The sequence below is a fragment of the Parasteatoda tepidariorum genome, chromosome 7, assembly GCF_982258835.1.
Source record: "Parasteatoda tepidariorum strain Cologne lab strain chromosome 7, Ptep-v5.0, whole genome shotgun sequence".
NCBI classification, from domain to species: Eukaryota; Metazoa; Arthropoda; class Arachnida; order Araneae; family Theridiidae; genus Parasteatoda; species Parasteatoda tepidariorum.
In genome coordinates this window covers 64,510,475-64,536,717 of record NC_141761.1, presented here as the reverse complement: position 1 = coordinate 64,536,717, position 26,243 = coordinate 64,510,475, and the positions used below count along the sequence as shown (strand labels likewise).

Genomic DNA, 26,243 nt, shown 5'->3' with positions numbered 1-26,243 from the left:
TGGATTTTTTTAAAAATCAAAAATCTTTTATATGTGCATGTGTGTGGCTAGTTTTTTCAACAAAAATTTCATCATTTTTGTCCTCAGCAGAACAAGTCTCACTTCGTAATTAGGTATCTCACAACTTCGAGATGTCTAAGTAATTTACTCCATTTTTTTTTCTTTTTAGCTAATCAGACTTAGTTAAGCTAATCAGACTTAGTTAAATACGACTTTTTATAAGCTTATCCAGAATATGTGACGTTGTTGAAATTTGGCCTCGTGTAACAGATTTGCACTCGATGTAATTATCGACATGGCTATAAAAGGATTAATTTTTTACAATGTTTTTCTTGCTTAAATACGGTTTATATCATTTTTTTTAAAAAAATATTTAATTGCATATTGAACTTAATAAAATATCTCAATTATTTGATAATGCTATTTGAGTACCAAAAATTATCAAAAGCAATTCTTGAAGAATATTTTCATAAATGAGTTGTAAAATGAATGAAAATTTTTTACTTTCAACTTCATGTTTATTTCTCTCTGTATATTCAAGAAAATTGCAGGAGACTGCTGTTTTGGGTGTTTAACTTTGATATATATTTTGTTTTGTTACCATTAACTTATTAATTAACAAAATCTCTCAGAAAATGTACAAAGAGTAAAAGGAAATAAAAATATTAAGATTCGATTATATTTTTTAAGAACAATCAAACGTTAAATTGGTTGTAAAAATACTATTCTACGCGATCTATAGTCCACTGAAACTCTTTTACAGAGTTGAAATTTGATGTGCAAAAAGAGTCTTTTCATTAATGAACTTAAAATATGTTACTTCAAGCTGAAATGCTTTTCCTGAAACTTTTTTTGCTTCAAAAGTTTATTTATATCTCTCGAGATCCTCTTTTCATAAGATCGCGTTTAAATTGATCTCAAGGATTAAAAAAAGATGAATAAATGAAATAAAAAATAAGTTAGAGAATAAGGAAGGGAGAGAGAGATTTGTTACCAGATATAAATCTTAAAATTTTTCTAGTGGAATTTAAAAAAAAAAATGTAAATGTCTCAAGAGAGTTAAAAACGTTTTCAATTTGAATTGCTATACAATAAAAGGTTATGGTTAAATGTTTTCGATATTTGAACTCACGTCTCCTTTATTGCTTCGTATTGTTTTGCACATTCCATATTCCAAAGTTTAAATATTTTTCTTATCCTGTGCACAGTTGATGACTTACAATTTCAGGAAATCGTTCATTTCGTTATTATTAATATATTAATAAAATGTTCTTACTCATTAAATAAATACAGTCAATTCGCTATAACTCGAAGTACGATAACTCGAATATTGCTATAACTCGATTTTTTTATGAGGTCCCGACCCTTTTATCTTCAATTTCAAGATAATTATTCTCGATTACTCGAATTTTACTCCCTTTAACTCGATTTTGTTTGGATCTTTTGAAGCAAGAAAAAAAACCTAGGAGCTGATATCTTGTCCCTTCCTTTGCAACACACACACAATGTCTTTCGCACTCTTCATGGAGAAGCTAAAGCTGTCCCTCTTGAAGTATGTGAACAGTGGTTTAATGAAACGTTATCAAATTTACTTCAGGGATACAATTAAAATGATGTTTTCAATATTAATGAAATGGGTTTATTTTTTAAATGTCCTCCAAATAAGACTATGATGTTTAAGGATGAATACTGCTCAGGGGGTAAAATGAGCAAGGAACGTTTGACTGTCCTAGTTGGAGGAAATGCGTCTGGGACAGAGAAATTGCCCTTACTTTCTAACGGAAAATACCGAAATCCCCGATGTTTCAAGAATGTAAAAACGTATCCTTTGGATTACAAGTCTAACAAAAAGTTTTGGATGACATCAGTATTATTTGAAGACTATGTAAGAAAATTGGATCGGAAATTCTTTGCTAAGAAAAGAAAACTGATACTCTTTATGGATAAATGCACAGCGCATAGTGATCTACCTAATTTGAAAGCAGTAAACTTGCAGTTTCTCCCGCCAAACACAGCAGCAAAGTTGCAGTCGATGGACCTGGGTATCATAAAGTGCTTCAAAAAGTCTTATCGTAAATGGCTTGTCAGAAAAATCATCTTAATTATTGTAAGCATTTAGAAGATTTGTAATTAATAAGCATTAATTAAATAATCCGACAATATTTTGAAAGTCCAAAACTGAAACTAACGGTAAGTCGGCTTCCGTTAAGTCGAAGTTTTTCGTCAGTCCTATCAGATTCGAATTATCGCGAATTCACTGTACATAACAATTGCTTGCTAAATTAATGTTTCTTCTTTAAATATGGTCTTCCAAGGAAAAAAATATATCAGAAGGAACGCTGGGATTGGTAAAATTAAATAAATTTTCTCTACTTTTTTCGCAACAAAGGATACACTGTCATTGTTTTAAGCAGGATGTAAAAAAAAAAATGTTAAAAGGAGTACATCATTTTACAAGAACTTTTTAAAAAATTGGAACTGCAAAAAAAAAAAAAAAAAAATTCTATATTACCTTAAATAAACCTAACTCAACCTTAAATAAACCTTAAATAACTATAGGCTAATATCCTACATAAATATCCTATATTAAATAATTCTCAATCTCGAACTTGATATTAAAAACTTACCCCACAGCTCCTTGCTGTTGCAATTTTTGGGATTTCAGAGTAGCACACGTGGTATTTTTTAAGGCGAGTTTAATAATTAATAACTCATTAATTGACAACCGATGTTTCAAATTCCATTTTTAATTTGTATGTTTTATTTGTACTCGCTTCACTCGCTACTAACTTAGGTACATCGCAAATGCACAAAATTCTAAGAATTCAAAACAATAATTCAAATCCATATAACAACTTTGTTTTTTAAGAAAAAATTACATCTTTTTAGTAAATACTAAGTCATTAAAATAAATTTGAATTCAAATAAATGATATGTAAATTATTAAACCTATTAGAAATTTGCTATAGTATAAAATCTTAAGATAAAATTTCTAAAACTGATATCTCTTTAAAAAGGTTAAAATTCTGGCTATAATTAAGTCTATTAAAAATTTAAATAAGTGAATTGCAATGGAGAAACCTGCATAAACAAATAAATTCGTGATATAAATTAAAAATCGTCAAATAAATTCGTAATATATAAATTCGTGAAAAAAAAACGCTTTCGACAAAATACTAAAATAGAGATCTATCCACAAAGACTACTCACTTCTGCCTAGCTTATGCTCTCTCTGGTTATTTCCGTTTCCGTTTTTAAAAGCGCTATATGTTGAGCCATCTCAGCTAGATTTGGCATGTGACATTTTTAGAGGCAATCATTGGTCGATTTTCTAGCGATGCCATTCGGGGAGTTGAAATGAAGCTTTTTTTTTGTCGCCGTGTAAGAGAAATATGTATATAGATAACAAATTTAATAATTAAGAAAAAAAATTTAGAATTCAACAATAAACTGCAATTGATGTTTTTAATAAGAAGGAGTCTCAAATAAATAATTCCAATAAACTTAAGCGGTAAGATAATTCCTGTTTGAAAACATTCGCTTCAAAAATATATAAATATGAAAAAACAGTCGACATGTTTCAAGCGCTTCAAAACTCGGAGCCTATTTTCAAGATGTTCCAGATGTGAATGTAAAAAACAAAGATTTGAAGTAACAAAAGTAAAGCTGCCAACGAAAAAGGAAAAAATAAAGGTTAGAAACAATGCTAAAAAGACCACAGGAGCCGTGAGAGAAAAAAGATGAACAGTAATTTTTCTTGCTCTGCTTTTTCTGATATTTTTTGTCTCTCAGCTTTTGTGTTTTTTTTTTTTGTTTCTCACTTTTATTTCTTTATTTCTTCGATTTTTCATTGGCAGAGTGTTTTAAAAATTTCAAATAAATTTTTTTTTACATTCATTCTTGGCAAATCTTAAAAATGGGCGTCTAATTTTCAAGCCTTTGTAACATGTCGACAGCTATTTCATATTTGAATATTTTTGATGGGAATGAAATTTTCAATCTGGTAATAAGGAATAGTATCGCTCAGAATGACATTCACCTAGTTAGACATTCAAAAATCATCTTAACAGTTTAATAATATAGGATAGCTTAAGTGCCACTTCTATTTATATTCACCGTAGATTCATAGAATAAGTTGAAACACACTTATTGCAATAATTTATCAATTTTACAGATATATAGCAAATCAAAATACCATTGGTGTGAAACATGTGATAGAATTTGCGCGGAAATTAAAGAAATTAGAGGTAAGAATATCTTTCATTTGCAATAAGAATTTAATATACAGTTTCTAGAAGTTAAGAAGACAAGATATATTCTAACCTTAAATTTCAGGCTTTAGTATACACTTCAACTGCCTATTCAAATTCAAATCAACATGAAATAATAGAAGAAGTTATTTATCGCTTGCCTTGGACTGGAGAAAGATTTTTAAAAGCACTGGAGTAAGTAAATTTGTTCCAATATATATATATATATATATATATATATATATATATATATATATATATATATATATATATATATATATATATGTAATACAAATAATTATTACTAATATTATAATTATTACTATACTAATATTAAATACTTTTGTATTAATAAAAGAATTAAAACTCTTTCGTTTTCATTAAATGTCCTTGTTAAAGAATAAGCGTAGAGAGATTCTATTTTGGGAATTCAAGACTGAAAACAGATTTATATTTATAGAATTTATATTATCAGATTATCATTATATTATTATATTATCAGATTTATATAAATAGATTTATATTTCAAAGGAAGAGTTATTTTCAGAATCTTTCCCTCTTTCACTTTCATATAAGGAAGCAGTAAATGATTTTCCTTAATGCGTAAGGTTACAAGGAATGTACGAAGTGTGCCTTTTTACCTCAAATCTGTGTTCTTACGTTTCATACCAACACAGAAGCTTTTGTTTCCTAATGATTTTTTTAGATTTAACTACATAAAAAATTAAATTTTTCAGAACTTTCTTTTGAACCTAACGATGAAGTTTTCAAATAAACTTAAAGAAATTTGTAATTCTTTTACTTTTTCGGACTTGGTCAAAACTAAATATTCCTATTCTAAAAATGTGAAAACTTATATGCTACCCAAACAAAAGGGCAGTTAACACTTAACAAAATTTGTGAGTTTCCCTTATTACGACAAGCGAAATTTTTAACTCAGCTAAGTTTTTATACTTGATACTGATTTACCATATGCTTTAGTAGGGTTGTAGACTTGCAGGGATTTTTGTTTGTTTATTGATTCTGTCGGGCCAGTTGTTATTCTATTTGGTAAGAGACTGATCATCTCTGCTAATTCTAAAAGTGACAACTTATCTTTGCACATTAAACAGCAGAATTCTCAAATTGTTAAGGTTAAAAATGATGAAAAAGATGTTTAAAAAAAAGTTTTTTTTTTATTTTTTTTTATTTCCAATGAGCTGCACAATCGGTCTTGCCGATAAGCAGACCTAGTGCGTTCTCCAGAGGTGGTATCCACTCTTTCAGGACCACCACAATGGGTGAGATACCGTTGTTCATGTTAATTTGGACGTCTAGTTTCTGCCACATTACATGGCAGCACCGAGACTCTTAAAAAAAAGTAAACATCGAAAAAAGAAAAGTTAATGATGTTTCAAAAAAAATAAGCATCGAAAAAATGAATGTTAAGGATGTTTCAGTAAAAGTAAACATCGAAAAAATAGAAAGAAAGAATGTCCAAAAAGTTCAAATGATTCGAAGATAGATCTAGGTAATGGATGCGTTCATTATCAGGTGAATATCGACGAAAAAATAGGTAAAAGGTAACAAAAACAAAAAATAAAAGGAAAAAGAAAGAATGACCAAGAAACTGATTACAAAATAAATGAAAAGAAATTTAAGTAAACAAAATTTTGAAAAAGTACATGTATCAAAGAAAAATATCACAAACCACAAATGTTGAAATTAAATTCTGATTAAATGACACTTGTTGTCCAGTTCATTTGCATAAAAATTTGAATATTTTTGTATGAAAAATGTTTTGAAACTTTTAGTTGAATAGTTATATTTCATCAAGTAAAAAATCATTTAACCACACAGAATCTTAAATTCTGAATAAATGACACTTGTTGTCCAGTTCGTTTTGCATAAAAATTTTGTACATTTTTTTGTGAAAAATTTTTTTGAAAATTTTAGTAGAATAGTTATATTTCATCAAGTAAATAATCATTTAACCACACAGAATCTTAAATTCTGAATAAATGACACTTGTTGTCCAGTTAGTTTCCAAAAAAAGTTGTATGTTTTCGTGTGAAATTTCTTTTTGTGAAAATTTTCGTAGAATAGTTTAACATGTTTCATTTTTCTTTCTGTTTAGTTGCCTAAACAGATGAAGTGCATTATCATGTTGTTAGTTTTGTCTTTGTAAATAATTGTTTTTTTCTTCTTCACATAATTGAAAAAATGTTTGTAGTGGGGGAAAAAGGAACAGTCGTACCTACCTAAAAATTTTAAATTGAAAGTATTCTAAATTTTTTTGTTTTGGCTTACCAAAATTTTTTTTTTTTTGGGGGGGGATGTAATACAAAAATTAAATACTTTTGTATTAATAAAAGAATTAAAACTCTTTCGTTTTCATTAAATGTCTTTGTTAAAGAATAAGCGTAGAGAGATTCTATTTTGGGAATTCAAGGCTGAAAACATACCATTGAAATATAAATAGATTTATATTTCAAAGGAAGAGTTATTTTTAGAATCTTTTCCTCTTTCACTTACATATAAGGAAGCAGTAAATGATTTTCCTTAATGCGTAAGGTTACAAGGAATGTACGAAGTGTGCCTTTTTACCTCAAATCTGTGTTGGTATAAAACGTAAGAACACAATTTTTGCGTGTCCTTTTCATCATGATGTGATCCTGATAAGCTGTTCCGGAATTGTCCGGAGTCTTGTCCACTCCCCCTCCTTTGCAGGAGTGGGGACGTGAACTGTTATCAATACCAGCCTACCTTCAAATGAACTTGTTTAGAACGTATGATGGCTTACGACTGCATTATTTCAAAATAAATACAACACTGATACAGGGTTGTAGCCGTGTGTGTGTGTGTGTGCGTGCGTGTGTGTGTGTGTGTGCGTGCGTGCGTGCGTGCGTGCGTGCGTGCGTGTGTGTGTGTGTGTGTGTGTGTGTGTGTGTGTGTGTGTGTGTGTGTGTGTGTGTGTGTGTGTGACACACACACACAGATATATATTATCTACTTATGGTATCTGCTCTGTTCGTCAAAAAAAAAGTGCATCTTATCACCAAAAATGATGGCAACTACTTTGTAGCAAACTACTTAATTCGTGCTTTTTACAAAATTGTAACTAATATTGAATAGAAAATTAGAAAATAAATTAAAACTTATTTGCAGGTAATAATTTGATATCGCATATAGAGGTCATCAAAATTTTAAACCAAGTCTGGCACAATTTAATTAAACAATTACTAATATATTTGAATTTAATTAAAGAATAAAATTGATAAAAAGTTTTTGCAATAGGATAGTAAATGTATTTCCTTAAATTTGTAAATGCAAGTCCTTTTAGGGTCAATGAAGGCTAGAATTGAATCAATATAAACCGATTTTGTTGGAGATGACTGGTTTTCATTTTATTCTAACAAACAAATTTTTTCCAACAAAACTAATTTTACTGGAGAGACAAAAATCTCAATAAATAAGTATTTTCATAGATAGAGTATTTTATTATTTGATATTAAGGTACGGGGACTAAAAAAATGTTATATTATAACAAAACATCACCTAACTTTTTAATTTAAAATGTAATTAGAACTTGGAGATAACCAGCCAATACTAGGCATTATTTTTAACAAGCGAAAATATTTATAAATTGTCATTCCGAAAGGAAATAAAGACTTTATTTAAATCTTAGACTATATATTCATGAATATTTGAGTAGATTCAGAAATCTTTTACTCCATGACAATCCATGCTAAGCCACTTACAGATTTCGTCTTAGAAAGAAAAAAATCTTTTTGATGTTTGAAATTTTCTTGTGGTTTATGACAACTTTTCAAAAATATGCTTCCTTAACTGGTTAGGGTGTCACTTTTAGGGTACTTTTTTGTACTAAGAAAAAATTAATTTGTATAAAAGAGATACTTCAACATCACCAGGAGTAGTATTTTTATAATTAAAATTGCTATAAGGCGTCACATGAAACTGCTGTTTCTCCTTTCTCACTTTTCCATCAGAGCTTTTTGATAACACATTTTTCTTATAATGCTCCGGCCTCCTGCATTTGAATACAAGTAGCATACTATTTGTAGTCACCTCCTTTGCAATTTAGTTACATTTATACCTCCTTATTTCCTGGCAGATACCTTCTAGAAAGCTACCCCATTTATTACGAATTGTGTGATAAAAAGAAACATCAATAAAATAACAAGCCTAAACTAAATAACTCATTGTTAGGTTATGCGAATGCATTTATAAGCATCAACAGTAGCCATCTAGAGAAATATTTCCAAGTTGATACTGAGAACAAGTCATCCCCTGGATATAGCATGTTCTTGAACTAAACTGAGATTTCACTGTACAAAATATACTTTACCAAGTAAGCACACATGAATTTTTTATATCCTTATAAGGTATTTACGTCAGCTAAGCTAATAAATGCAAGAATATCAAATTTGAAAAAAAATGGAGATGGCTCGTTTTGAAATTCATCGAATCATTGGGATTCAACAAAACTGTGTTTACTCGGCAGTTATTTAATGCCGCCAAATGTTAAAATGAATTTGGAAAATTTATCTCAAGTGTAAATACAGTAATTTTTTCTGAAATGAAAAATTCTTTTATATTTTCAGGAGTGATGAAAATGGGGAATTTGAAAAATTAGCTGACGAATGCAAACCAGAATGGCCCAACCATTACACTTTCTCAAAATGTTTAGCTGAAAATATCGTAGAAGAAATGGCATCGGATCTTCCTGTAGTAATCATTCGCCCATCAATTATAGTAAATTGTTGGAGAAGTCCATTGAAAGTATGTGTAATAGTGCTATGAAATGCAAAAAAAAAAAATTAAATAATTATTAATGAAATACTTCAGTTTACAACTCTAGCTTAACCTTGGCTTTCTTTACCATAGAGTTCCGCTGCACTATAAAATTATAATAATGCTATAAAATTAAAAAATAATGCTATAAAATTAAAAAAATGTAATGCTATGTATAATTATGCAATATAATAATGTATAATAATGCTATAAAATTAAATTATTCTTATCAACATCAAATAAACCTAACAAGAAAAAATAAACCTAACATATATTCTTATCAACATCATATTATAATACAATTTTTTAGTGAATAAGAAACTGTTACAAATGATGCAAAGTAATTGCATTATCTTTTCAATTTATTTAGCTGTTTAGCTAAAAAAAGTTAATATTGGACATAATGAAACAAAAGATAGTACTAAAATTAGTAACCAATCTTTTATAGAATTTTTTTTGCATAATTTTTAATAATATTCTAGTTTGATTCAATAGTTCAGTAAAGCAAAGGCTCAAACTTATTAAAATATAAGAATTTAATTTTTTTAAAGTTCGAGTTTAAGTAACTGCTATGATATTCACTAAATTAATATTTTTATTTTTTTAATTATAAATATTTTACCCCAGCAATTTTCATCAGTTAAAAGCTTTTCTATCATTTTTATACTTATAGGATGTTATTTTTAATTTTTTCCCAACTCAGAATTTTCAAATATGTAATTCCAATTTCTCTGCCCTGAGATAAATTTAGATTAGATAGATTGAAATGCACTTGATATGCCTTATCCTTCATTATTACTTAAAACCAGGCTTTGTTAGCTTTTTTTTTAGTTTTAAAAATTTATCAATAATTTTTTCACTTATGATTCATTAATTACCTAATATCCAGCAATAGCTGATCGATACCAATTAAATTCCGCAACCGTTTCTCACTAACTATATTGCTGACGTAAAATATCCTCAGTGGTAGACAGATCATTGGTTAGAGTTCCCCTGTCGTTAGACTAACCGTGAGAAAATTTCGCGGTTTTCCTCTCCATGTAATGCAAATACGGGTTAGTTCCATCAAAAAGCCCATCACAAAAGCAAATTTCTACTACTTGATCCAGGAGTTCTCTTGTCTTCTGGATTGCGTATAAAATTACAGGACTATGGAGTTGAACCTCGGCAGTCGTAAACACAAAAAATTGAATCGGCTGATCTACGATGGTTATAAAATAATTAAAAGTAGACTAAAATTTTTTGATTTGTTATTCCGCATTATTTGTTTTCAGGGCTACATAGAAGAAGGATTTGGAATTGTTGACTTAGTGAATTTGGTAAGCATTATTGATATTCTTTTGATGCTTTTCAAAATATTTTAAAGAATTACTTGAATTAAAATAATTTCTAGAAATTTAAATAAAAAATATTTATTTCCGTGGTTTTGCAAGAAATAAAATATTGAGTGCATGTCTCAGTTAATTTTCCAGATATTATGTTTATTTTATGTAAATTTTATCTTAAATTTTGTTGAAATTTTTGTTATAAAAATAAAGAAACAGGATGAAAAGTAGTAGGTTTATCTGATGTCATTATTGTTATTGAATGACCTCCACCTTTTCAACCACTTTCTTTAGATTTGATATAGCATTAATCACATGTTCTATTTTCTATTATTGTTGTTGATCAATTAAAACTATTCATAATCTACATTATTAGATTTATAACTATGAGAGATGATTGTGATATGAGGATTACTATTTCAGTAAGTCAAAACATAACTTGTTTTTTTCTATTGTCACAATTTTTTGCCATAAAATGCAAAAAATAAAAAATTAGTAAAGAAACTCCCATTTCTTTATAATTGATAAAAACAATAGCCGTCATTACCAAAACATTCCATAAACTTTATTTAAAAAACTATGCCATGGTTATTATGTTTAAAACGGGATTTTAAAAAAATCAACTAGGTCAAAAATCAACTAATCTAAAATCAAATAGCAGCAGACGGCCTTGAACTTGGTGGTGAGGGAAGCTCTTTCTATAGACATACTATACTGACCTTCAGGGCAAAGGTCATTTATTTGCATGGAAGAGGAGTGAGTCCTGGCACAATGCTTTATTAAAAGCAAGGGATCCTAGTGTTATTTTTCAAATTATGGTATCAAAATTTAGACTCTGTTTTCGATTAAAAAAGATAAACAAATTCACTTTATTCTGTATAATCATCTCATATTTTCCGGCAAATGACAGGATGATAAAAAAACTTCTATGCATTCTATACTATTCTTCAAAGCATGAAAATTTATTGATATAAATGTCCACTGAAATTGTATGGAATGTAAAAAATAGATTTTTCTAATTTCCTTTCTCCAAAAACCATAATTATTCCTGAGAATAATCCGTTTTTTTTCTTCTATTCTTGGTAGCTCTAGGTTTCAGTGATCATACCTCGAAACTTCAGACTAGCAATACCCACTTTTTTGAACTTTATAGGAAAATATATTAAATATTCAAATTTTTTAAGCTGAAAATGTTGTTGCTTTTACTAATGCCTCATGCTAATAACAGCAAGCCTGCTTGAAATCAAGAGAATTTTTAAGGCGGGAGGTGCTTTTTTTCAGTGGCGCCATCTATGGCTAAAAATACGACTTCAGCCACACATACGTCACAGTCCGTTTTACAGGAAAGGCGCATTCATACTCTATTCATTCATCCACAGATCGTAATTTTGACCGGAACCAGAGAACGATCAATCTCCAGTTCCGTGACCTCCAGATGTATTGAATTGTTATGCAAACTTGGAGGACATTGTGACTCCAACAGCTTTAACATGCACCTGTCCAGTCACCATTTAATACATGGGGATTTTTCGGTCGGTGGGATTTGAACTCGTGATCTGACGAACACGAGCCCAATGTCCTACCGTCCAAGCTATCCCGGCCCTGCAACAGGAAATACAGAGATGAACAAAATTGTACTTTATATATTTTCGACATATCAAAGATTCAGCTCTAATCAACGTTCCAATAAATGGTATAGTCTAATTCATCGGGAATCTAATAAACTGAAAGCAAGGAAGAGGCAACCTGATTTGTATTTTGCTTCTTGCCTTTTTATAGCAGTTTTTCTGTCATTTGTCCCCGCCATTTCTAAAATATCGCTATAGATCATAACATCTTCAAGCTCATACTTTCAAATAATATTATTATGCAACAAAATTATTTTTAAATTTTTTTATGTCACAAAATGTTTTGTGAAACATCTAACATATTAAATGCTTTATTTCTCTTTAACCACGATACAATTTTTAATCTAACATCACCAGATATTTTAACTGATAAAAAAATTTATCTTCTTTCGATGACTTTTATGAGGTTAAATTAAAACTTTATAATAAAAGAAATAAAACCAAATGTTTTTACAGGTAGGTAGAGGTTTCTGTAAAGTTATTTTAGCTGATAGGAATGCTCGCATTGACATAGTGCCGGTTGACACTGTGGCTAATATGCATATTGTAGCTGCCTGGAGTGTTGGTACAAAGAGGTATTGGATTTATTTACTAACAAAAACTTAAATTTCTTTAAATATTTGTGAACAATTAGTGTTTTAATTCAAATTATAACCAAGTTTTTTTTATTTTAAATTTAGGAGTTTGATTTCATTTGCATTTTGGCTCGCATTTCCACTCTCTATAAATTTTCTTTGTTTATCGCGAATTTATTCATTTTCTAACTGGTCGTTAAATAAGAATGCTTTAACCTTTTTCGAGGCAGAAAATTTTGTTCCAAATATTTATTCTAGAAAAGACTTGACAATTGTGGTCATCGCATGCATATCCATAACGAAGCCATTTGCTGAATCTTTACCTTTTTCAATACAAAAAGTGGTTGATTTAAAACCGCGTTGTTTAAGAGATAAGACAATTGCAGTTTTTGTGCCTCACCAATTTTGATGCAATTTTACTCAACACCACCGATAAGGTTAAACGTGCTGTGTAAACAGCTTTCTACAGTGATATTTTTTAAGAGGCAGAGATTTCTACATTCACTAAACTGTCATTTAAAACAATCTCTAACTACACTTTTAGAAATATTGAAGTCTATTTGGTTTACCCAAATTCATAGTCGTTCGAATTTGATTCAAACTTGTTATGGTGCAAAAGTTGATTAATATAATAGTACTTCTTAACATAGATTTGGTATCCCAAATTTATCCCCTGTTTCTTTTGGTATAAAGTTTAATCCATATCAGTTTGATCACCGTAAAGATTTTTTTTTAATCATAGAGTTAGTTTTTTTTTTTACTTATAAGAGTACTCAAATTAAATTTTAATGTTTTACCATAGGCCGAATAATGTCTTACAATAATAGTAAATTATTTATTGTTTACGTTAGTAAAAGGGCTAATGTGTTTAGAGGTCAATTTGAGGTAATAGTTTGCAATAGAGGGCCTGTCTTACTCTTGGAATTAACTAAATACATTTAGAAATGAACTAAGATTGCCTTCATCATAGTTACGGCAGGCAGAAAAGCAAATAGCATTAAATATGCAAGTTGTTAGAGGAAGTGCAGTAATTTCTTTTTATTTAAATGGAGCTAAAATCTAGCAAGCATCACATTAAAATATTTACAAAAAAAACAGGATTGTCTATAGTTAGCAATAAATAAATTGTTTAATTAAATAGATCTACAAAAAACACGGGATTGTCTACAGTCAATAGTGAATCAAAATTTTGTCCCGTAGAGCCATTGTTTAAATTTCAGGATGGTTCCGGAGTTATGAAAGCGGCATACAGAAACACAAATTCTTCCTTTTTTATTATAGATATAGTACTAGGACGCATGAATCAAATCAGCTTTCCTCTCTTTAATTTCTTTACTTAATTATTAAATTTATTTCAGTTTTGAATGTAAATTAAACCTTAATTACATGTTCCATGAAACTTTGGTAATAATATGTTGGTGAGTTTTTAAATCTAGACGTAACTCGAAATGCGTGCAATGAACATGGATATGGTATTTAATTCCGTTTTTTTCCTTTTGTGAGTATTTCTTTTCTTTTTTAAAGAATAAACTAGTCAGTCCAAATACATTCTTCATATGATATCGTCTATTGACATAAATCACTTGATACAGTAGTTTTTTTAATTAAAATCTTTGAAAACCAACAGTTCTTTTAAGAGCTTGCCACAAAAGCAATACACTTATAATAGTGGTTTTAGATTTATATTGTAGGAATGTAGAGTTTCAAAATTCACTTTATCGTTTAGAATTCTGACTATAAATACATAGCCTGAAAAATTATATCTGTAATAAACCTTATCATCCCGACCCTGAATAACGGGACATTGCCATGCAATGATTTTTTATTTATTTTATAACTGTCGTTAAACAGCCGACCCAATTTTTGAGTCTGTGACTACTAATGCTCAACTCTGTAGCCTTGTAACTTTGAACCCAATCCAGAAGACAAGGTAACTCCTGGATGAAGTAAAGGAAGAAATTTTGCCGTCGTGTTGGACTTTTTGAACTAACCCACTTTTGCGTTACATGGAGATGAAAACCACGAGAACTTCTCACGGTTAGCCTGGCGGAAAAGGGAATCTAACCCACGATTACTCTATCACTGAGGATATTTCATGTGGGCATTAAGGTCGACCAATCATCACTGGGATTCGAACTCGGTTCACCTCATTGGAAGGCGAATGCGCTATCACCTGAGCCATCGCTCCCTGTAATGATTTAATTTTATTTTATAACCGTCATTGAACAGCCGACCCAATTTTATGGGTTTATGACTGCTAATGTTCAACTCCGTAGCCTTGTAATTTTGAACCCAATCCAGAAGACAAGGGAACTCCTGAATCGAGTGTTAGGAGAAATTTCACCTTCGTGGAGGACTTTTTGATGGAGCTAACCCGCATTTGCGTTACATGGAGAGGAAGACCACGTGAACCTCCCACGGTTAGCCTGACGGCAAGGGGACTCTAACCCATGATCCGTCTACCACTGAGAATATTTCACGTTAGCACTGTGGTCGGCTCAAGGGAGATGCGGAATTCTTATCAACTGGGATACGAACTCGGTTCGCGTCATTGAAAGGCCAACGCTCTATCCCCTGAGCCATCGCGGCCCTGTAATGATTATACTTATAGTGTTTAAATAAGTAAGCAAGCACGCGATTTTATGCTTAGTTGTTAAAGTTGGGTTGAAGAAACACATATTTTAAGCATTGCCAATTTTCGTAAACACGCATTTCGAGCTATGTCTAGATTTCGAAACTAATAATCAAAATGATACTTGAAATTAAAACTTGCTTAATTAAAAGAGTATTTTTTATGTTTTTTTAAGGTATTGCTTTACAACTTTTTAAAATATTTTTGTTCACCAAAATCAAAACTCTAGCTTGTTGGTATAAATTATTATATTATTATTTTTTTTTTTTGAAATATAGAATGCCGTCCATGTCAATCATCAACTGTACTGCCGGACCCTGGTTTGTAACAAACGAAACATACGTTAAGACCTATATGAAACTCTTCTCTCAGTTTTCGTTGCCGAAATCTTTTCAAAAACTCTCTTACTCCTTCGTAAAAAACCGATATTTGTATAAATTATTGGTAATATATGAGCATTATCTCCCAGCTTATGTTCTTGATGTCATATTTTCTCTTCAAAAACGCAAAGTCAGGTATATTTGTCATTTATTTTTAGTGCTTTTTGTTTCTTAAAATGCTATATAAAAGGTTCTCAAATTCCTGCAATTATATATATATATATATATATATATATATATATATATATATATATATATATATATATATATATATATATATATATATATATATATATATATATATATATATATATATATATATATACAAATAATAAAATAATATAAAAAAAGAAATCTATAAATAGGAAAAAACCAACAGTGTTCCTCAAGACACATCTATAGGTATAATTTAATGCGATATTTCTGAATAAAGAAAAATTATCCTAAGATAAAAATTACTTTTTATATGCGTCGATATCGCAAAAAAGTTTTTTTTGAAAAAGAGCATGAAATAAAGGAAAGCAATAACCAAACTTACCGGCTAGCAAAATGCGGTTTAGGTTTAAAAGTAAAATACTAATTAAACAGTTAACAAAATTCGCGAAGAGGTAAAAATCTTTAAACTTGTGCTTATAGCTTGAATCGAATAAAATAAAATTAAAAAATATATTTGGTGGAAAAATTTTTTAAGCAAGTAACATATTAGTGCTGCCATTCTATGAGAAAAACTAGTAAAAACATTTTTATTCGGAAAAATAATTTAATGAAACCCAAAATGTAATTAATTTTATTACAAAAAAAAAGAATAAAAATTGGCAAACGTTGCAATTTGATTAACAGACATAAATATACAGTGGTGGTGGCCAAAAGTGTGGACAATTTTTGAAAGTTTCATGTTTTTCAACTTTGTGTGCTTGTTGAATTTATTAATTTTCACTTAAATACAAACGTTGTATATCAAATTGAAGGTAATTTATTGTAAAATTTAATAACAAAAATAGAATTAAAATATCTGTATTACAAAAAAGTTATGCTCATTTTAGTAGAACAAACAAACACAAATCATTTTGAATAAGGACGTGTTTTGTAATAGAAGCGTACTAGACAATCACAAACACTGTTCTTAGGACCAATCAAATGTCTGTAACTATAGTTTTGGTTATTTAGATGGTAAAAGAGTTATTGCTGTGGAAATATTTTGTGGAATGATGCATACTAGTACAACTAAATAGAGTATTACTGTTTTTGAATATTTAAGGTCCTTTTTTTAAAAATTAAACTAATTTAAACAATGTCATCAACAAGAAGAACTATTTGGACATCTACAAAAAGAAGCCGAATTGTCATATTGAGAGAAAATGGCCTCTCTTATGCTGAAATTGCAAGACAGTTGGTGGTTCAGCAGGGCCGGATTAAGACCTCTTGAGGCCCTAAGCACTGAAAATATTTTGGTGCCCCCCCCCCTCTAACAATTAAAATATATCTAGTATTAAGTCACGGGTTAATTCAAAATTTTTTGTAAAAAAAAGTATTTATTCACATTAAGTTAAAAAAAATTAAAATCGAATCAATTGAAATCTTTTCAATTAATATTAAAAAAAATAACTTATGTTTGTGTGTATGTACAATGTGCAAAAAAGCAAACAATTTGAATAACTTATGATCGAAAGTTTGAACTTTTATATACTACGACTCAAAATACTTTAAATTAAAAAAATAGACAAGTACTTTTTCCAAAAAAAGCATGCCTTTTTTTTCAATTGATTCGAATTCTTGACTTTCGAAATAAATAGCCATATCTCGAGAATTTTTCAAACTAACTAAAACATTTTAGCACACAATAATAAAATTAATTTACCTAAAAATAGTTCCTTGTAAAAATAATTTTTAAGAAGTATTAATCATTTTATATTATTTTATTTTTTAAGAGAATAGTCGAATGAACTTTAAATGGAAAATTTAACAAACGTCATTTTGAATGACAAAATACAAAATTTAATGTGTGCTAAATCAATCAAATAAACCAATTAATTATTCAATTTTAAGAAAGTTATATATTTGACATTTAATTTCTCAAGACAGATTTCGACAGATTTCGTTGAAATTTTATATTTTACCATTTAAATTAATATTCTTTAAAATTATATAAAAATTTGTATATTTTTAAATTCAAAATTGTTCCGACCATTAAGAATAAATAATTAAAAAAAACTATTTTTGACAGGGAATTATTTTTAGGTTAATGAATTTTATTATTAGGTGCAAAATTTTTTCAATTCGTTTCAAAAGTTCTCGAGACATGACGAAATGCATGAAAACTGCAACTGAATAAAAGAATCCAAACTTTCAACCTAAAAAAACTTTTGGGATCTTAATTTCCATATTGTGAATAACATCAATATTTTGAGAGGCAAATATCCAAATTCAACAACAACAACATTTATATATGTAGGTAGAGGAAGCACGTTTGCCTGATTTCATAACTTAAAAAAATATCTTTTACACCAACTAATTAGCATATTTTAAGTTTGGCCCTCAAGCCACTTAGATTGAGATCTAGTAAGTTAAAATCCGATCATTAAATCAATAGTTATTCTGGTTTTTTATTTCTTTTTTATTTTACGCACTGTATATAATACAGCATAACTTTTACAAGTAATAATGCTTTTCATTATTCCTTTTTCCTTATTAAACCGAGAAGTTAAAATCCGATCATTAAATCAATAGTTATTATGGTTTTTTATTTCTTTTTTATTTTACGCACTGTATATAATACAGCATAACTTTTACAAGTAATAATGCTTTTCATTATTCCTTTTTCCTTATTAAACCGAGATATTAATAATGATAGGAAGAGATATGAGGAGAAAAATAGTGATGAGTAATTTTATAAATGCAACAATTATCTTTAATGATCCTATAAAATCTGGATTAAAAATCAGAAATGAACTTATTTCATAATAACAACTCACTCTAGATTGCATCTGTGGAAAACAGAACTAATTATCTAATAGAATTATTACTATTTTGTTTTATATTTTGGACATTCTCGTAGTTAGTTTGTGGGGAGAGTAGTTACAGACCATGTCTTGCAGCAGAGAATGAATATCTGGATCTAGATTATTACTATCGAGGGGTGTTAAAAATGAAGATGGTCCTTTGATTATTTTAGTTGAGACTGTCAATGATGTTAAAGGATCAAGCAAACGTTTTTGTTTAATGTCTACCAAAAGTCCATGTGCCTTAAGAAAATCTGCGCCAATTATTGGCTTTGAGACGTCTGCTATGATGAAATTCCATTTGAAACATCTTCTCAAGCCTAAATCTAAACTGATAAGTTGCTTGCCGTAAGTTTTGATTGAACTTGAATTTGCAGCATAAAGTTTAAAATCAGATAGGAACAGTTTATTGGGTTTTGGCGGTGGAATTACAGACACGTCAGCCCCAGTGTCAATAAGATAGTGCCTTTTGCTTGACTTGTCAAAAAGAAAGAGGCGGCAATTTGGATGGCCGTAGTCGTTGGCCTCTTCAATCGACTGGCCCGTTAGTTTTCCGAAGTATTTTTTTGAAATTGGCAAGGTTTAACACAGCGATGTGCCTTGTTTCCAAATTTAAAATGGTACCAACACAACTTATAACGAGAAGATTGGGATCTCGAACGGCTACGGTCTCGAGCTGTTACAGGTTTATCTTGAGGTCTACTCCTTGTGATGAATGTATCAAATTTCTTAGTTAATTCTGCAATACTAATCTCCAATGAATTAAATTTTTCGTTACTAATGTTATTATGCTCAAAAGTTTTGCTGGATACTTTATCAACTGTACATAACTCTGTTGAGCTAAATATACCAATAATTTTGTCTGCCATCTCTGCCATTTTATCCAAAGAATCAGAGCTAATAGATAATATAGCTTGAACCTGTTCTGGTAGCCTCTGTAGCCAAAGTGATTTTAACAATTCCTCAGAAATGGAATTTTCAGCCAAACCTTTCATTTGTCGCAACAAGTCAGATGGACGCTTATCGCCAAGATTAAGTGTAGTCAACACTTTTTTTAACCTGGCTTCTTCAGAATCTGTCAATCTACTTAACAATGCATTTTTTAAGGCGTCGTATTTTCCATTCATCGGCGGGTTTAACAAAATATCCTCTACGAAATCTAAGACATTTTCGTCTAATGAGGCAACGACAATGTTATACTTAGTTAAATCACGAGTAATATTGCCGTTAGCAAACTGTGCTTCAAGTTGTAAGAACCATAACTTAGGTTTATGTCGCCAAAAAATTGGTGGTTTAACTGCCACTTTGTTTACTTCTAAATTCACATTATCTTGAGTTGATGAATTTAAATTATCGTTTGTGCTTTCCTCCATGTTTAATATAAAGATAATTATAAAGTAATGGTAATGCACAAACCTTTCTTTTATCCAAATAAAATCTTCGCACTGTTAAACTAATCACGTCCTGAGGTCACCAGTTGTAAGGGAAGGTTTTCTATCTTCCTACTATGTGCGATTTTGGATAAATAAAAACGAAGTAAATTGGAGACATCACAACATTTAATATACACAGTTATTTACAAGTTAATATAAAATATATAAATCCATTAATACATTTACATTCCAATGTCTGGAACGTCAATACAGTAATTATTATTATTGAGTTGTCTTAGCAACGTTGTTTTTATTTTTCATAAAACTAAATATAAATGCTTGTTATGTTATTGCTCTTGCGCACCACAAGTTGACCTGTCAAAGTCAAAGGTACAGAAGAGCTTAAGAGCAATAAATTACTATAAATTAAATCTTAATTTGACTAGTGAAAAAATGACCATTTAGAAAAAATGATAGAAATCACTTAAAACTAATGCATTAAACCTGTACTTGAAATTCTCATAAGTGATAGCAGAAACTTGGGTCTGAAAAAGCTGTTACAGTAAATAAACACTCTGTCCTCAATAAGTAAATAAATGCAAAAACAAAATACTTTAAACAACTATAAATTCAATGATCAGATTTTCATTTACAAATTCAGAACATTCGTGTTTTTATAATACAAAACAAAAACATAAATATAGCAAGAATGAATATAATATAAAAACTGAACTTAAATAATAATCAGTAGAAAATAACAGACCATCATTTTTAATTTATTCACTTTTTTTGTGTTACGATATTTTTTATTCCTGTATAAGATAAAGTTGAATGACAAGGAATTTAATTAATATGCTATACAGTAAATGAGCGAAGAGATATTTTATAAAAGCATTTAATGAAAAATAATAACAGCGAAATATATGTTTTTGCGAAGCGTTCTATTTACATCTCTTGATGTTGCCACCTTTTTATATGAAAGTCAAACTATTCTCTGCTGTAATAAAATTAGACTTATGCGAACCTTACATTCGGCCCCGCTCAATGCTAGATGTAGATATTTACATTGAAGCGTAAACATTAAGGTTCTAGGACAGGTTTTGTCTAATATGTCTTTCAGGCGGGCGTCGATTGCGTCGCAGATCGTAGCGGCTCGATATGATGTTCGGGTAATTTTCAGAATCCTGGATGTTTTCTACTGGATGTAATTCGGAAACTGATTCTTCCTCTTCTTCCGAGCTCTCTTCTTCCTGGGTGACTGGCGTATCTCGCATGTGACATGGACGAAGATGTTGTACGTGAACAACTTTCAAAAGATTCTTTCTTTGATCCATAGACTTGATCTCGTAGCATACGGCCCCGACTGGACGAACAATCAGAAACGGTCCTCTATAAATGGGAGAAAGTTTATGATCTCCTTGTTTAGGCCAGTCGTACAAGACGAGATCTCCTGTCTTAAATGAATGTGACTGACGGTGAAGATCGAATCTGCGCTTATTATCTAGATGTTTATCGTACACATTATTTACGGCTTCGGCCCTGGCTAAAGTAAGAAGGTCAAGTTGATCTTCACGTGGCGTGTCATCGATTAAACTTGCAATGTGCAATTCACGTGGAAGGCGTGGTTCATATCCATGAAGCAAATAAAATGGGGATCTTTTAGTTGAATTTTGTCGTGTGGTGTTGATTGATAATAAAGCGTTAGGTAATAATTCATCCCATTTTTCTGGATGTCCATCAATTATTTTTCTCAAAGTTGATGCAATGACACCATTGGCGCGTTCAACAATGCTCTTGGCTTGTGGTGAATATGGTGGTGTCATGGACTGTTGTATTCCAATGTTTTGTAAAAAGCGCTGCGTGTGGCGCGCTGTAAACGCAGTTCCTCTGTCTGATAAATACATGCTGGTCGGCCCATATCGAAGTATGATGCTGTGATATAGTGCGTCAGTCACTGTATGTGCTGCGAGAGAAGCAGAAGGTGTCGCAATAACATAGCGTGTGGCATGGTCAATCTGAACGAGCATGGTGTTACCAGCTTTGGATTGCGGTAAGCAAATTATGTGATCAGCAGATACAATTTCCCATGGTGTTGTAGGAATCGGCAATTGCTGTAATAAGCCATAAGCGTTGGCAGTTCGACGATTAACAATTTGACATTTATGACAACTTCGAACGTATAATTTGGTATACTTTCGCATTTGTGGCCACCAATAGCGCTGCTGCAAGTTGTGAAGGGTTTTCTTGGCATCCATATGTCCGACATCATCATGGCAAGCAAGCAATGTTCTGTCTTTCATGGATTTCGTTATTACAACAACAGATTTCAATCCATTGTCTTTAAGTCTTACAAGCGTATTGTTCTCAATCTTGTAATTGGATATAATTGACAAAGTCTTTTTATTAGGATTATCTTCTTTGAGTAGGCGAAAAATGTACTGACAAAAGTCATCTCTGTTCTATTTTTCACAAATCTGAGATTCACGGCTTGCAGTAACAGTTACACAAATAGCTGGTTTCGGATAACGTGAGAGATGAGAAGAATTCGACCAAAAAGAGAAATTTCTGATACAGCAAATTGCGACTTTCCTGGATTTAGCTTGAATCCAGCTTTACGAGTAACTTGAAAAATATTGTAAATAACTTTAAGGTGGTAATCAAAATTATCATGTGAAGTTGAAATGTCGTCAATATATGTATTTACATTATGTTCAGCAAGGTGGTCGAATGCACATTTTATTGCTCTTGTCATTTTAGATGGGCCGTTAGTAACACCAAATGGCATTCGAAGAAATTCATAATGTCCGTCGGCTGTTACAAAACCAGTTTTGTAGACGTCAGATTCTCTGATACGAATGGTATTGAATGCGGATTTTACATCCATTTTAGAATTAAAGCGTTTTCCTACTGTTCGTTTAATCACATCTTCCATCTGGTCGATTGCGTGCGGATCAATCTTGGTAATGGAGTTGATAGTGCGTGAGAAGTCTACAACAACTCGTCTTGGAGTGCTTTCTTGGAAGGGCTGATCAACGATGATAGCAGGGGCGGCGTAAGGCGAGTTAGAAAGACGACAAATTCCTTGTTTCAACCATTTTTGAATTTGAGTGTTTATAAATGGGCGATCTGGTTCTGTAAGGCGATATGGTCGACAACGGATAGGCTTGTCATGTTGCAATTCTATTTTGAATTCCACATACGGACATAGTCCAATATTGTCATCGTCAGAATATAATATATCTGCAATTTGTCCAATTATAGCATCAAGTTGAGTTTGCTGAAGCTCAGATAGTCCTGCAGATTTTGGAATAAGTTCAATTTGAGGAGGATGTTTACTTGGTTTAACAACGTTGTCTAATGATGGTACTGAGAGTTCTCTGGAAGTAATGCAGTTAATGCTAGGTTTCGAAGAGTGAACACATTCGTATAGATGGAGTGCAGACGGTGTAGAAATACATAGTGAACCATTAGAGTCGTAAGTGCATCTAGCTTGCACTTGGTGTAGCCAATCAAATCCCAAAATGAGCGGAAATGGAAGTTCGGAGCAAATTCCAACCTTGGTCATTAGATGGTCAATGTTTCCAACCTTTATGTTTAAAGAAATCCATCCAATAGGATTTATTAAATGGTCGACGACTTGAAATTGTCCATCAGTCCATGGGCGCATAACAGCATTAATAGGAACGCAAGAATATTGAATGACGGTAATATCTGCACACGGATCACAGAGGGCTTGAATTTCTGTATTATTGTCAATAGTAACAGGTATTAAGGCACGCTCATTTGTTTGAGTTTTAATACAGTTTATAGAATGATCATTTTCATTTGCAGGCTCAGATCTTGTGGGAGGAATGTTGCGATTTGTGTTGCGACGTAAATTTGGATAATTTGAACTGGTGGAGCTGCGTGGTTCATTATTACTGGAACTAAGTGAGTGTCTAGTTGACAGAAGCTGAGTTCTCGGTTTGTTGTGGGATTCTTGAACGGATCGTGAAGAATTACGTGATTGAGTTGTAAGTAAATTTCGTTGAGGAGGAGGTAAACTGCACATAAAAGAAGCATGACCTTTTTCTCCGCATCGCCAGCAAGTAATATCTTGAACATCGTCAGTAGCAGGGTTATATTTACGTCTTTGTTCAACGTGCGAAATGAAATTTTTTGACTGATTTTTCGGTACTGGAAATAAATTGTTAGCTGATTGGCGTGACATATTTCTTGTTTAAAAATTCGAATTGTATCAAGTGCGGCAGCTCTATCAATTAATTCTTCGACAGTAATGGAATTCTGAGTAGCTTATGCAATCTGCCATTTTTCTTCTGTAATATCACCAATTATCATAGAAATGCGATCAGCTAGTGGTATAGTAAACGGAGCTTTTTCAAGAAGAGCATCCTTAGCATAAATATAATCAACTAAACTTTCATTAATTTTTAATTTAAGAGCGCTCTGATGAGCTAAAAATTCTTGCATTGTAATACACCTTTTAAATCTGGCAGCGAGGGCAGTTTTCCATTCAGTCCAGTCATTATAAATTTTACCTCGTGTCATTTGCCAATTTTTTGCAGATCCAGCGATTCGAGAAATAGCATTACTTAACTTAAGATCATCTGACCAATTAGCTAGTGTCGCAATTCTATCTACTTCTTTTATCCATTCAGAAGCATTATCAATAGCATCTCCTTTAAATATTGAAATGGAATTTGCGGTATCATTAGTGGATGTAATTTGAATGATATTTGGTTGACTTACTTGTCTGTCCAGTAATTGTTTTTGAGTCTCCATAAATGTAGCGAGAATTGCTGCAATATTAGAATCAGTTTGCGAGAGAGGAGGTGAAGGGGCGAGTTGACGAATATGTTGACTGCTTAAAAATTCCACTTGTTTCTGAAGTAATTCAATTTTAGTCAATAATTCTGAGTTAGGCCGGGATGGCCTGGTCGGTAGGGCGCTGGGCCCATATCCAAGAGGTCGTGGGTTCGATCCTCGCCGGCCGAAGACTCCCCGTGTAGTAAATGGTGACTGATGCACGTTAAATCTGTCGAGTCTCAAAGTCCTCCATGTTCCCACAACAAATCAATACCTCTGGGGGTACTGATCCAGGAGTTTCCTTGTCTTCTGGATTGGTTCAAAATTACAAGGCTACGAAGTTGAACGTAAGTAGTCGTAAACCCATGAAATTGGGTCGGCTGTTCAACGACGGTTATAAAATAAAATAAAAAATAATTCTGAGTTATCGAAGCAATTTCCTTCGGAATATTGTGTATTGTTGTCATTATTTGGCGATTGCATGCGAAGAGTTAAAAGTTCATCTAAAGTTCCATCATCTGTTCTTTTTATATTATCATTAACTATGCGCGATATTAAGTCATTTTTATTTCCATTGGGCGAAAGATTTCTTAAACGCAAGTCTGATTTTAACTGGGCGACAGTTAAATGAGTCAGTCGTTCCACATTCAAGGCATTCAAAATTCACGTCTGTTGACATCTTGGCGAGAAAAGTGCAGCGAATCTGTTTTGGCGACGTATGTTTGGCGAGAAGAAATCAGTATGTAATGGAATCCAATTTTCAAATTTTTTTCAGTTAAATGCTATTTTTTGTCAAAATAGGTTTACCTGGGCGAGTTGAAGCCAATGATGAATTCTTTTTTCCTTCGTTGGCAGTCAAAATTTCATAGAAAGAATTTAAAATGTAGCGATAGAAGAAGTTGTAAAAAGGTTCTTTTTTTAAAAGACGGCTGCGCCATATAAGATAAAGTTGAATGACAAGGAATTTAATTAATATGCTATACAGTAAATAAGCGAAGAGATATTTTATAAAAGCATTTAATGAAAAATAATAACAGCGAAATATATGTTTTTGCGAAGCGTTCTATTTACATCTCTTGATGTTGCCACCTTTTTATATGAAAGTCAAACTACTCTCTGCTGTAATAAAATTAGACTTATGCGAACCTTACACCTGTATGCATACGCGTACATAGTTTTATAGAAAATAATTTTATAGTTTTATAGAAAATAATTACGTAAGTTTTATAGAAAATAATTTTAAGTTTGGAAAAATATAATCATAAATGTAAATAATCATATGTATGTAATTTTATTTAACCGATATTTATCTTAAACCAACTAAAATCTACTTTGCCTACTAAAATTTTATGTACTAAATATTTTACTTATTCTTTACAACATTTAAAGACAAATTCGTAAAATAAATCCAAATAAAATTTGTGTATTGCTACATAAAATTTTTATTTTAAATCGAATAACTATTTTAACTATAACGTCAT

The 26,243-nt window shown here is 31.0% G+C and overlaps 1 protein-coding gene across 1 annotated transcript in view; it reads left to right on the top strand.

Annotated features, from left to right (window-relative positions):
- LOC147807199 (fatty acyl-CoA reductase 1-like) overlaps positions 1-26,243 on the top strand; it is a 67,327-nt gene that overhangs the window by 26,906 nt on the left and 14,178 nt on the right. The window contains exons 5-10 of the mRNA XM_087167951.1: positions 4,175-4,247; positions 4,336-4,445; positions 8,855-9,032; positions 10,319-10,363; positions 12,454-12,572; positions 15,483-15,719. Coding sequence (XP_087024077.1) covers positions 4,175-4,247; positions 4,336-4,445; positions 8,855-9,032; positions 10,319-10,363; positions 12,454-12,572; positions 15,483-15,719 — 762 coding nt within the window. The remainder of the gene's footprint in view (positions 1-4,174; positions 4,248-4,335; positions 4,446-8,854; positions 9,033-10,318; positions 10,364-12,453; positions 12,573-15,482; positions 15,720-26,243) is intronic.